Here is a 13,985-nt window from a genome sequence, read left to right on the forward strand (position 1 = left end):
GGAAATTGCTCCAATTTTGGGGTTATTTAAAGGAAATGAAAAGGGCTATTTGAGTAAGACTGATTTGAGCAACGGTTAATGTGGTTGTGACTGTAACGTCAAGGCAATTATTCGATATTTTTTGTATCCAAAATTTACTTACAGTCTCTTGCCTGTGTGTTACAGATCTGAGCCTGCCCAACCTAACAAGTGACAAAAGTAGCTGCTTAGTGCCCCCGAACACCGGGGGGCACACTGGTGGGTGGGTTGGGGGTCCCCAAATCAAATCCTGCTTAGGGCCCCTCAAAGACTAGGGCTGGCAGTGTCATAAGCCATATCTGTATGAATCTTGCTGTGTGCCTGGGGCCTTGTCATGCTGAAACAGGAAAGGGCCTTTCCCAAACTGTTGGGGAAGCACAGAATCGTCTAGAATGTGATTGTATGCTGTAGCATTAAGATTCACCTTCACTGGAACTAAGGGGCCTAGCCCAAACCATGAAAAACAGTCCATGACCTGGGGACGTCCAGATACTTTTGGCCACGTTGTGTAGTATGAAACTAAGAATGGATGTTTTAGTATCTGTAGAAAATAAAATGGCCAACGCCATTCTTCCATGGTTTATTTGTGACAAACATGCTGTCTGCTCGGAGGCATTGGGATTTTTTGTCAGCTTTGGCAGTGTGGCCGCCGGAGTTGGATTAAAGGATTTTTGTTCATGTAAGCAAACATCTATCTCAGTTCTAAAAATGGAAGTGCAATTTTATTTGTACCCGTTCCCCTCTCTTTTCCACTCTAAGCCTAATAGTTTCTTTAAACAATATATGTGGGAGCCCTTCCAGGCCAGTAAACGGAGGTGGTTAGATATCATTCCATTTTACTTTATGTTTCTGTCGCGTATGAGTAATGTGCTTTCCCTCATCAAAGCTGTTATCCAATTATCTCACCACAGCCAATCGAAATTGTCCGTAAACAGCAGCCTGTAGAATGGTGAGACAGAGCTCTGTGCCAATGCCCGGAGAAATGGACTAGCATGATTTCCACTGGAGAGACGCATCAGCGTAGCATGTACCATGTAACCTAGGAAACGGATAGTTACAGTGCAGAGAATAGTCTACGCCAGTGTTCCCCTAACTGTGGCCCACGAGAGGGATTGAGATGGGTCTAGAGATACGTGTCTACAAACATGCCTCATATTTCCGTGGACATTCACTCTAATCTGACTAAAACCCTGGACGGGTTAGCGTAGTTTATGCATGCAGCAATTTGGAACTGATCAAATCCAGCTCTGCATCTCCGTGTTTGAGCAGGTGTACATTTTAATATGGATTGAGTCACAGAAAATTCACTCATCTGATTTATAAATGCCGCTGCTATCACCGGCCTTCAGACTTATACTCATAATCTGACTCTTAAGCCTAACAGAGTTCCATATAAACAAGCAACCATTCATGTTAATGCTTTTTAATGTATTTATTTTGAATTTAAATATTTGGGTAAGGAATAACGAGCCACACGGTTGTCATGATACACACGCACGGTAGAAATTCAGCTCAACCGTCACATTAATGTATGAATACAGTACTCTATGTGTGTACTAATGCTACGGTGTGTATGTGCTAAATTCAGCTCAACCGTCATGTTAATGTATTAATACAGTACTCTGTGTGTACTGATTCTATGGTGCGTATGCGCTAAGCTGAAGCTTGTGTCGTTTCCCCCTGGTTCAGCCACCATCACCAGCTCCTCGGAGAACGATGACCGCAGCGGCTCCAGCCTGGAGTGGAGTAAAGATGGCAGCCTGAGGGACAGCGGCCCCCATGGCCCCGCCCGCGGCGCCCGCTCCGACGCCTGCTCCCCCGTGGCCGAGGAGGAACTGCCACCGCCCCCGCCCCCGCCCCCGGAGGCCCCGGCGGGGGCTGCGGCGCCGCCTCCTCCTCCGGAGGGGCCCCTCCCGTACCCCACGCACGGCTCCTCCAGCCTCATGATGCCGCGCCCCAACTCCGTCGCGGGTGAGTGCGCCGTCCTCCGCCCCTCTTACCGTGCGGTGAAAGGGGTTCTGAGCGCTTGCCGTCTCCTGAGTTCCCTCGTCCCTTTCTCACCTGGGACCGATACACTTCCCTCCCTTTGTGTAAATGTTTTGGTAACATACTTCAAACTAGCGGCAGTTGTTAATTTGACTTGTGGTTTGTTTAGGTGAAGGAAAGTTAATACACTCCTATTGTAAAAACATGCTAATCTCCAGTGATGAACTTCTGTCTAACGGGACTGGCTGATTTGTATTGTTATTAGCAGCGCTGCCACTTAGAGATATGTGTGCCACACTGTTGCTCTGGATCATTCCAGGGGAGACAGCACAGGTGGTGTAGTAGTATTGCGATTTCACTTATAACCAGAGGGTTGCATGTTTGAAATTTGTTTGAGTGAGTTGCTTAATCAGAATTGCTTCATCACATAGAGTTTATAAATAAATAAAAATTAATGGAATGATATGCTCAGTGTGGATTATTATTTGGAGGCACCTGCTAAGCAAATGTAAAGTGTCGTTTTATGAAGCGAGCTCTGCAAATTGTTGTGGCCTTTTGTTTTTCACAAACGTGTGTTTGCTGGAGTATATGGCACGTTGTTGAGGTCGGGGAGAACGATTCAGCCCAGTTGACACTTAGATGAAGTGAATAAGGAAAGAGGCATGCGTCTTTGTGCATGAGACTCTAAGTCCCCCCCCCCTGATTTGGGGACTGGGAGGCGGAGCTTAAGCACGCTCTACTTCCCGCAGATGGAGGCGGAGTTGTTGGTTAAATAAGGCAGACAGACACGCTGGAGCGCTGCATATTTACACGCGCGGGGGGAGGAGAGAGGTGGTTATCCGGGGTTAGGCGCTGGCGCCTTTTTTTTCCCAGGGGGCAAAGTGATACCCGAGGCCAGCTGTTTCGCGTCGTTCGTGCGAGCGCGGAACCGGCCGGTGTCTGGGGCGATCGGTTCCACATTCCTGGGGGCTCCGACCGGCCGGGCCCTGCTCGGGACGTCCTGACAGCTGCTCGGAGGGTCCCTCAAATGCTCAAATGATCTGGATACAACAGCGCTGTTTTAGTGCATGGTGGCTGTGAGGGTTATGATTTCAATATTTTGCATAGAGGGTGCATGAGAGTCCAGCGATTGGTCAGCAGACACGAGGCTGTCACCAGGCCATCGCCGAGAATAAAGCTGCTGCGTAGTTCTGATCATAACGGTGAAACGAGCCGCAGTCTGAGGAGCTGAACGCTACTGTGAGCTTAAAAGCATTACCTTTGCTGGAACGACTGGGAGACTCTGTCATCGTTTGTGTTTCCCAGTGAATGTCAAGCCTGCGATGGAGGTACACAACCCTCATGGTCTGATAATTACCGTGTATTAGCCTTTAAGAACACAATGAGGACACCAGCTCAAAGACTTCTGTTCCAGTCGTATGAATTAATTCTGACCCATCACTCAGTGTTGTTAAATACGTCCTTCCTAGCTAACGTTTGTGTGCGTGCACGTGTGTGTGTGCTTGTGCGTGCACGTGCGCTGTGGATGTACAGATGCGCAAAACCAACTTGATGCGATGATGTCATTTTTATGCAGAGTTACACCCGAGGGACTTATAGTCACACGTCTAATTTTACGGTTGGCTACAATGCCCTCCAAACAAGATTTGTGTAACTTCTGTAAGCAGTAATGTTTCTGGCTCATACCGGTTTGTTAGATTTTATTACGCAGGCAGTTTAGAAAATGCTAATGTGGCTTCTGCTTTCAGTATATCCCAGGTGGTGAGACTAGCTCTCTCACGTCACTCTCCGCCGATATAAATTTACAAACATAAAGGAACCCAGTCTGTCTTTGACTGTGGGCAACTTTTACGATGTGGAATCCTATTTGTGAAATTACACTGGGTGAGCCGTCCCTGTAAGGGCTAATTATTCTGATATGTTAATTATGTTAATTGTGTTAATTGCGTAATCGTGTGTTTCGGTGAGGGTTGCGACTGTACATTTCCCAGCGGTCGAGTTTTGGCTGTCCCGGTCACCCTGGAGACGTCGCCGGTCCTCACACTGAGTGCAGCCGTGGAGGCCGTCGAGCTGAATGAAGGCTGAACGCCTGCGTGACCCACCTGCCCCAGTCCGTTTCTCACCCCTAACTCGCGTGCCTGTTCTATGATGTCACGGGCCACCACCGCTCGGCACTGTCACTACAGCATTGGAGCCTCGGGGCCAGACATCCCTGTGCTATAAGCACTAACCAACCAAAGTGTCCCTTTCCAGCTGGATCGACCCCAGGAGCAGTCTTGCGGAAGTCTCTGCTCTGACTGACGTGCCGGAGAGCTAAATGTCACCCTGAAACCCGTGGTTAGGGGCTTCTGCGAGGGCTTTTTGAAGCCCGTTCTTTTGTCGCCCGACTCAGCAGGCCTTTATCTGGAATAAACCTTAAAGCGGTGAACGCCGCCCCTTACCTTTCAGGGATAAAACATCTTCCCCGGTGTGCGTGTGTGTGTGTGTGCGCGCGAGTGAGAGAGATAGAGACGCACGCACGCACGCTTCCGCGAAATGAGCTTCCGTCCTCTTCTGGCACAGGATTCATCCAGTTGTCTGATTCAATTCTATTTCTGTAAGCAGCCGTTCTGGAAACATCTCCGGGTCTCGGTTTTTCTTTTGAACGTTTTGATGAAAACGAGAAAAGAAAAAAAAAAAAAAACCTTGCCGAGAATTTTGACGAGAACCACGTGGCACGAGGCAGCCAATGAGACGAAGGCGGAGTCGCGCCCCCCCCCTGTAAGCGATACTGCGGGGTCTTTGCGCTGACCTTTCCTTGCCCTCGGCGCATATCTGTGAAAAACAATGGGCTGTTTTCTCGCCGGGCCCGCGGCGGCCCGGCCCGCACCTGTCTCGCGCCACTCAAAACGCGGCGTAGCCGTAACCGTAGGAACCGGCGCGCTGCGGCCGTGACGTCACCGCTCGGCTCTCCAGCGCTATTTCAGCGCACCAGCGATTTCGGCGTTGCCAGGCTGCCATGGAGACGGGCGGGAGAAATCGGCCCAGGGTTGCGCAAGATTAGCGTGACCGCGTTGACATAGCACCTCCTGCCCGAAGAGTAATTAAACAACAACAACAAGAAAAAAAAAAACTTTTCCCAATTAAACCAAGCGCTCAAAATGAAACGCTTGGCTTTTAAAATCGGTAATTGTTTACTGGTGGAGAGCAGGCCTGTGGCACCACATGCTAGGAGTCTGTACTTTTGAAAAAGAGTTTCAGCGTGAGCTCAGCTTCAAATGAGCGGCTACAGGAGCGTTAGCCTCTGGCAGCTGCTATCTGCTTATGCTTGTGTTTTCTTCCTTCGGCTTTCCTGTTTAACTGGTGAAAAATCAAACGTCGTTTGAAAATGTCATTATCTCTCTATAGGACGTTCTGGATGGTGCTGTTTTATGTACCGTTTCTCATGGTTGTTGGTTTTTAATCTCATGTGCAATGTTTCCCCTGGAATTTTCCATTAGAGCTATTAAGGCTGCGAAGCTGGCATTAGGCCGCCCCAAATGGGGTATTTCTCAGATTTGTGCCCACAAAGCCCCAATCCTGTGGGAAACACAAACCCTGGATAGGCCGTTATTGAATTAAACTGCGTCTACACAGTACGTAACACTGGTGCTGTCCCTGACCAACCCCGAATCTGACAGTTATAAAACCTCTTTTCCTGTCAGCTGTGATTCTCAAAAGAGTCTGAAGGAGTCAAATCTGACCCGGGTGTTTTTTCAGTCCGAAGAGATTCGTATCTGTGCAGAGCCATGAGAACTGCGAGACTTAATCGGATCCGTTGGAGTGTATGAGATAAGCAAATAAATGTCATTGTCAGGTTTTTGCTTTGAAGAGAGATGGATTCTCGTAAGCGCTCGTTGAAAGTGTGATGTATGGCCCATTTTACTGCAGACACTCGTTGTACGGATGCTTTCCCGGGCCTGACACAGCGTTTAGTCTCTGTCAAAAGGTTCGCCAGAATGCGAGACATCACCACATCGCACATCGAGTCATACGCTCAGCCTTAAGTGGATGAATTTGTGTCGTTTAAAGGCTTCATTTGCTGGTTCGTCTTAAACAACCATGCAGGGATACATTTTTTTGAAGCCAGAATGATGATACTATAGACACCACTAACTTGAGATTGGGGTTCTTACGCAACACCTGCCAGGCAGGTAGATACCCATCCCTGCTGTGAAGCGCTCACATTGGTTACAGGGAGTCTTGCAAAGTTTAAGCCACATCACCTGTGCCATCTGGCTTAAACAGGAGTGCCTACTACGCCCCCTCGAAAATGGAAATATGTGAACATTATGACCGTTAGCCATTTTCTGGTAGCGTAAACAGCGGAACTGACAAAACGACAGCACCCGGATCCTGGATGAACTGTGCCTCGCGGTACGCACTGACGTGCTCACGACTGCTTTCGCATTGTTCTCCGTTCCCCTGAAGAGTGTGGTGAGAGGCTCTGGCGTTGGTCGTCTCGGTGTTAGGCTGTGAAATCGAGATTACACCGGGCTTCAACAGGAATAAGCAATATTTCACATTCCAGCACGCTCGATGGAATTTCATAAACCCGCTGTCTCCAAGGAGACGATCCACAGGAGGCGAGGGGTACTGGCGGTGAGAACGGCGTCCGTCGAGCGTTCGCTCCGCTGTGCCGCGCGGCCGTGTGGGGCGCTCTGCCGCTTTCTCACGGGCTCCTCGCTCGAAATTCGGCTCTGTGTTGACACTGGGGCGCGGTAATTGGCCCCCGTCTATTTCGGTCCCAAACACTCGCTCTGCCCTGCGGTTTAATCTCTCGAATTCTCCAGCGCGCGTTTCCCTGGTCTATTACGGGCTCCTGTGGTTCGGGCCCCGTGCAGAGGGCCGCTCTTTTCTCATAGGCCCCGGGGGTGGGGCCTGGAGCGGTAAAGCCAGCCGCTCGAGGGGGAAGAGGCTGAAAAAATAATAATAATAATAATAATAATAAATCCTGTTGCCATGGTGGGTCCGCCATCTTCTTGTGTTAACTGATTTCCTCATGCCCGTACATTGAACTCCATATAAAGTGCGCCGTATAAATTTGTTTGAATGAACGCTACAGAGGAACCGCACGCGTGTGCCGGAGGCGATTAAGCGAAAAATCCCGGAACCAATCAGCGCTCTGACTGTTCGCCCCCCAACCCGCCGTCTTGCGCAGCGCGTTGGGAACGCAGCCTCGTTCGGTTAGTTTTAACGAGAGAGACTCCTCGCGGCTTCGGGAATCCTGCTGTCATTCCATTAGGGATTCGCCGCGAGGGCCCGGGCGTTCCTGTCGAGTCGGAATCGAGTTCCGCCCCGTTCCGCGCACGGCCGCGTTTTACTGGCCTTCCTCCCCCTCCCATCCGGACCCGGATTTAGCGGCGAACGGCGTCCGCGCGTCTGTTCGTTCGCGCGGCGTTCTGGAAGGCTGCGTTTACGCGAGCTGAAGTGGCTTCTCTCCAGAAAGTTCTGAACAGTTCAAGTTTAACGGCAAGGAGAGAGATGGAGTTCCACAGAGAGAAATGGATGCGGTCTAATTTTTGGAGGTGGCAAGGAGACGACGAGCGCCCACCTGGAGAGCTGTTCTCTGAAAAGCACTCGTCCGTGTTTCACCATCTTGCCCTCCAAAATTGTGAGTCCCGCCATACTCTGGGCTCTCATTGTGGCTGCTGATTCCGCAGGTGGTGCAGTTTCACTCAGGGGGCAGATGGTTCCGTGTCGCTGTTTGTATTCCGAACGGGCGGAGCGATGCGCGCGACGTAAATCTTAAGCCGAAGCCGTTTCCGGAAAAGTGCGACGACGGTTTCGCGCAGTAAAAACAAACGGCTGCGCGGATTCGCGGAACTTACAGCCGTGATTTTCTCTTCCATTGCGCTTTGTTTCACGGCGGTGCAGATTTTTTTTCGGATGGAAAGAAACGTAATTTTCCGCTGCTGGTCCCGTCTATCCCGGCAGCGAGCGGTTTCGCGCCCGTTCCAAATAGACGGAATTGATTATCCGTTCATTTCAAATTGCGGAATGGGAAATAAAAGCTGATGTGCTGTGTGAGGACTTAAAGAGAACTAACTTCAGGTCTGCTGTTGTATGGTGGCGACATAGCTCAGGAGGTAAGAGCGGTTGTCTGGCAGTCGGAGGGTTGTCGGTTCGATCCCCCGCCCTGGGCGTGTCGAAGTGTCCCTGAGCAAGACACCTAACCCCCTAATTGCTCTGATGAACGAGAGGCATCAGTTGGTAAAGCGCTTTGTATAAAAGCGCTATATAAATGCAGTCCATTTACCATTTACCATTTACTCCCTCTGTGTGGACTGCAGGGTTTTGCACACACGTGTGTTACAGGTGCAATGTCCTGTGTGGCTGGCCATGCTGGGAGGCTGCCCAGAGCTCATTCACAGCCACAGTCTCAGTGCCCCACAGCAGCGTGCTCTGGGGACCGCCTGCTTTCAGAGCCTCTTGTGAATCCAGCAGTGTTTTCTGTCTGCTCTGCTTATGTAATCCAGACCTACAGTGCTGCTTAGTGCCCACTTTACCCCTTTTATAAAAATTAATATCGATAATGAGCTACGTGATGTTCCGTTTATGTACAGGAATTAGCTGCCTGGCTCAAGGTGTCTGCAGAATGCTGTAGTTTGGTGTTTGTGTGTGTGTGTTGTGTGTATGCAGCTCATTTCTATATACATGATGAATATAAAGAACAGGAATGTATGGCATTCATAAGTCAACAGTAGCTAATAAATTATGCACTGTGAACAAACAGATTGCTTGCCTGCCTGCCAGAGTAGAGGAGATACTTTATTATCAGGCCAAACTTAAGATTTTTAGGTGTAGTCAGCTCAGGTTCATATCCCTTTTGAAGCTGGATGCTTGTCACGGAAGTTGCAGGTGTCACGGATTCTGTGCTTTTTGCCCTTTTTGGGCAGTTTGGCGGCTACCTGTTTTTGCCATTTCTGTGATTTCCCCCATTTTTAGGACTTTCTGCGATTTTTCGTCAGTTTTGAATGGTAACTGTCAACTTTAACATAGCCTATAGTGTGATTTGTATGGGCCTAGGCATTTTAATCATATTGCTAGGGGGGAAAAAGTGTGACAATGTGTACACATTCTGGAACGCGCTGGGATCAACATTCCCGTTCTTTTCAATTGTTGCAATCAGATGTGTGACACACTGTCAACAGTGTGATGTCGAGCGCTCCTTTTCCCTTTATGGTGACGTTATGGTAACAGGAGCTCCATCAAAGACTCAAATCTCTCAATGTACAACATATCGTACCAAAACAATCTTTAAAGAAATGAAAAAGGACACGTGGTCACCCTGTTTTATAATTTAGTAATGCAATTTGAGAATGCTCTGTCTGACAACTTTTTTTTAAATTAAAGGCCAAAAGGCGTGCTCTTTCCTTCCGTGATGGACCCAAACGATCAAATGTACCAGCCTATCAATACTTTTGTTCCTAGTGGCAGCTGCCTGCTGATTTTTTTAAAGCTCTTGTTACCGTTGCCAAATTTGTTCATGTTATTTCAATTGTCCCCCTCTTCAGATCTCTCCCACGCATGAGAACTTTGAATGAATTTAATAAATCGATGATTTTTATAACACGCCGTGATATCTGCCGCTGCTTTCGGTTCTCCGCGATTTTCGGCAACTTTGCCGCCGCTGCTCCGTCATCTTGTAGCTGTCGTTATTTTTCGTGACAAACACTCGGCCCTAACGATGGGCCATTGAGGGCTTTTGTAGAGGGAAGTGCCAGGCCTTTCCTGTTGCCACGGTGACACCCTTTAGACCCGGACCACAGGCTGCGGAACCGTGCGGATCCCTCCCGCTCTGCCCTCCGAGACAAAGAGGCGATGGACTCGCTGGGGGAAAAAAAATCCATTTTCATCAGAATGGAAGTTGACACATCTGTGTGGCGGCTTCAAAGCGCTTTTGCAAATGCGCCGACTTCAAGGTGGAGACTTCAAGGCGTCACGTTATTCACGTGCTACGCGCCAGCGCCGCAGGAAGCAGAGGAGAGAGGGAGAGATTGAGAGAGAAAGAGAAAGAGAGAAAGACATTTGCTGGAACTGAAACCCGGGGGAAAAGTTGAAGCTTAAAAGAAATTTGAAAAGCGAGAAGCAAGAAGAACTGCTCCAGAGCAGCGAAGTCATTATTTAAGCAAGCTTTTTAGGGTAACCGTTTTTTTTTCCGTGCGGGGAAAACGTTGGGCCGCTCAAAGCGGTTCGGTCCTCAGACTGAAAGGAAAGCGAGCAGCCGCTCCGCTCATCTCTGGCTGTGAAATGGCCGTGTCTCGCAGACTCAAGTTTGAGTCCTTTCCCCCAGGGTTCATCCCGGGACCCCGCCCCCCCCCCGGCTCTGAGCGGAGAGACGCAGAGGCGCGATGGGAGGCGATAGACGGGCATTATGGTGGCGCGGAGGTGATTGGGTGGGGACGCCGTGTTCATTGAGTCCTCAGTGAGAGAGAGAGAGAGAGAGAGAGAGAGAGGGAGGGAGAGAGAGAGAGAGAGGGAGAGAGAGAGAGAGAGAGAGAGAGAGAGGGAGAGAGAGAGAGGAAGAGCAATTTCAGTGCCGCCCGGGGCTTGACTGATGTGCATGAGCTGGATTAAAGCACGCGCTTTCAACTTTATCTCTCTCTCTCTCGCTCCCTCTCTCTCTCGCTCCCCCCCATTGTCTTTATCCCTATCCCTCTCACTTCATCTCTCCCTCCTGTTCCATCATTCTGTCTCGCCCTCCCTTTTCCTTTCACTGTCCTCTCTCTCTCTCTCTCTCTCTCACACACTGTCTCTCTCTCACTCTCTCTCACTCTCTCTCCCCCTCTTTTGGGAGACAGTGCTGGAAGAGCCATTGATTAATTCCTCTCTGGCCGCCCGGCGCGAACTGCAATCAGCCACATCGGAGGAGCTCCCTCCACAATGCTGCTTTTCATTCTGCTCGCCCGTCTCTGTCCCTCTCTTCATTCTTCTTCCTCTTCCTCTCCTCTCGGCTCCCTCCCTCTCTCCCGCTCACTCTCGCTCTCTCCCTCTCCCCCCTCTCTCTTTCATTCTCTCTCTCTCTCTGTCTGGGAAGAAATGAAAAGCGGTCTCCTGCAATTAATTTGCTGAATGCTAACGTTGTGGACGCCGCGACGTCCGCGCCTGGTAACTGCCAAGTCCAATTACAAGTTGAATATTGTCAGCGGCCATGGATCGAAGCGGCGGCGCAGAAGATTCATTTAGGTATCTCCATGAGCTTTTTACTGGGGAATTCTCTCGGGGGGTTTTTTTTTTACAAAGTGCTGTCCGTCCTGCCGGGCCCCACAACGAGGGCAGTTTTTCTAAATGTGTGTGTGTGTCTCCCGCGCGACCGTGAGTAGCTCCTCGCCGTGCGTCTTCTCGGGGCCGATAACGGGAGCGGGAGGGGGGACCCGTGCAAACAGGTTGGCGGAACGGGGAGCGGGGGCGACGGCTAATTAAAGATTTGGGGCACGCTGTGCGGTGGAGAGGTGAATGAGAGCTCCCCTCGCTGCGGGCGAGGTGCGCGGCTGCCTGCCTGTCAGAGCCTTCTCGTTCCGAAACCGAATTTTTTTTGCATTCGCCGCCGGTGGGATAAATAATAGGCTTTCATCTGAAAAAGCAACTGGAAAAAAAAAGAGAAAGAAAAGCTGAGCGTTGTGCAGATACGGGTCTGGCTGGCTGCGCTTCCTCGTCTCCAGAGAGAAGTGGCGTTTCGTTTACGAGGCGCTCCCCCCTGAATGAGCGGAGATCAGAAAGCGACTCGCCCGGCCCCTGAAGATCAGCGCAGCGGAGCGCTTAGCTTTTTATCGGAGGGAGAGACGCCGCGTCTCCGTGGCGATCCGGAGCTCCTGAGGACCGCCTCAGAATTCGGATGTGCTCTGGGACGGAGGGCTGGGACGTCGTAGGACGTGGACTGCTTGCTCTCCCTCGCCGTACACGATGCTATCTGTACGCGAGTGCGCGCACGTGTGTGTGTGTGTGTGTGTGTGTGTGTGTGTACACGCTTGTCATGCACCTCACCTGCTCTAGCAGGACCACACCTGTTTGTCTTTGTCCTTCTCTCTCTCTCTCTCTTCCTGTGCTTTGACATCCTATGGAAGTTGTGTACCTGTTGGGGGAAGGAGGTTGTACCCCCCTGCTCTAGCTCCTTAGCATTTTGGTTTGGTGCTGACAAATAGTGATTTTGTGTGTTTCAATGTGTGGAGTGGGTGTAGTGTTTGTGCATGGTTGTGTGTTTGTCTACTGTGTGTACACGCTTGTGTGTATGTGTATTGTGTGTACGTGTGTGTGTATGTGTACTGTGTGTACATGCTTGTCTGTGTGTGTGTGTGAGTGTGGGTCTGTGTGTGTGTGACTGTGTCTGTGGGTCCTGGGAACATCACTCTTATTTGCTGTGCTGTGGCGTGTGAGTGCACTGTATCGTACCTGCCTGCACTGCCTCTGGGGAACACTAAATGGCAGGGTCTACTTGTACGATTCCTCTTCACTTCCTTCGGCCTCAGTTCCAACAGGAAACATGTCACACTTCGTCTGTCACTTTTTCTCTCGCTCTCCGTTTGCCTGGTATCTCTCTCTTTCTCCGTCTGTCACTCTCTCACCTCTCTGTTTCTGCTTTTGCCGTAACAGCTACCAGTTCCACCAAGCTGGAAGATCTGAGCTATCTCGATGAGCAGCGTAACACGCCCCTGCGGACCTCCATTCGGCTGCCCTGGCACAACACAGGGGGAAGGGTGCCGCAGGACAAAGGTACGGCCAGCACCCCCTGTACTACATTACCCATACTGCCCCACAGCGTACGGCTCATTTTCAGTTCCATGAAGATTAATCTCTACCACACAGATATTAGATGAGAACTGGTATTGTATCTAAATGAATTTATTCATTTTGAAGATAGAGATTTTTTTTCTTTTTTTTGAAGATAAAGGTTTTTCATTATGAACAGAGGTGAATTGATTGCTGCACAATTGAAAATAATTAAGTTGTCACCAGCTTGAAGCAACAGGTAGTTTTTCATCGTTTGAGGATAGCGGTTAGGTTATTCTAGCTGTCAGGTAGAACATTTTTAACAATCTGGTTCTTTGCAGATCCTGTGAACAGTTTTACGGGTTGAATTTGAGCAAATCGTGAAACTTTAGCCGTGATGTTACAAAAATTTAGTTATCACGGGTGTTCAAACCGCAGAGCGTCTGCGCAGCCGGAGCTAGCCATAGCCATAGCTCTGGCCCGCGGCCTGGTCCGCTCTGTGTGCACATCAGCATTCGCCTCTCTGGCTGTGCTAACCGCTAAGACTGCGCTAACAGCTAAGACTGCGCTAACAGCTTAGACTGCGCTAACCGCTAAGACTGCGCTAACCGCTAAGACTGCGCTAACAGCTAAGACTGCGCTAACAGCTTAGACTGCGCTAACCGCTAAGACTGCGCTAACCGCTAAGACTGCGCTAACAGCTTAGACTACGCTAACAGCTTAGACTGCGCTAACAGCTAAGACTGCGCTAACCACTAAGACTGCGCTAACAGCGCAGGCCGTTTTCTCCCCTTAACAACCCCGAGAAAAAGCCCGGCCTCCACAGAATTTGTAGACGCACCACTGACTCACCGCACTGAATGCATGTCTGCATGTTTTTATATTGATGAAGAGTCCAGTGCGCTTGGACAGTTGAAATAGAGGCTGGCTGTGTTAAGAGCAGGGTCCAGCGGTACTGATGTCATAAGCGCGGGTCAGACTAGCCAGGCATTACATTACATTTCTTTGGCGCATACCGCCTACCGAATGCATACCGAAGGTCATTGGAACACCTACAGAACACGGGTCCGATAAGGTGCAATACTCATTATGTAACCGTGATTCATAGCCTTGAACACATCAAGTCCAGTTCACAGAGACGGCATAGGCTAGGTCATAAAGTAACGTAAAGTCAAACTTGGAGGCATGACCACAAGCTACAGCCTCAATGTAACGGTACAGGCCCGTGACCGAGGCGCGCGTGTTTCTGTCTT

General features: G+C 50.0%; 1 protein-coding gene across 8 annotated transcripts in view; it reads left to right on the forward strand.

The window, feature by feature from the left end:
- Positions 1 to 13,985, forward strand: part of LOC135240343 (protein TANC1-like) — a 133,888-nt gene that overhangs the window by 85,286 nt on the left and 34,617 nt on the right. For 7 of the 8 annotated variants that reach the window (XM_064309699.1, XM_064309700.1, XM_064309701.1 and 4 more), the window contains 2 exons: positions 1,708 to 1,989; positions 12,616 to 12,735. In XM_064309699.1, the coding sequence (XP_064165769.1) occupies positions 1,708 to 1,989; positions 12,616 to 12,735 (402 nt within the window). Of the gene's footprint in view, positions 1 to 1,707; positions 1,990 to 11,698; positions 11,938 to 12,615; positions 12,736 to 13,985 lie in introns of those variants that run through there. The other variant, XM_064309705.1, reaches the window with a different exon arrangement.

The sequence above is a fragment of the Anguilla rostrata genome, chromosome 15 (assembly GCF_018555375.3).
Source record: "Anguilla rostrata isolate EN2019 chromosome 15, ASM1855537v3, whole genome shotgun sequence".
Lineage (NCBI taxonomy): Eukaryota > Metazoa > Chordata > Actinopteri > Anguilliformes > Anguillidae > Anguilla > Anguilla rostrata.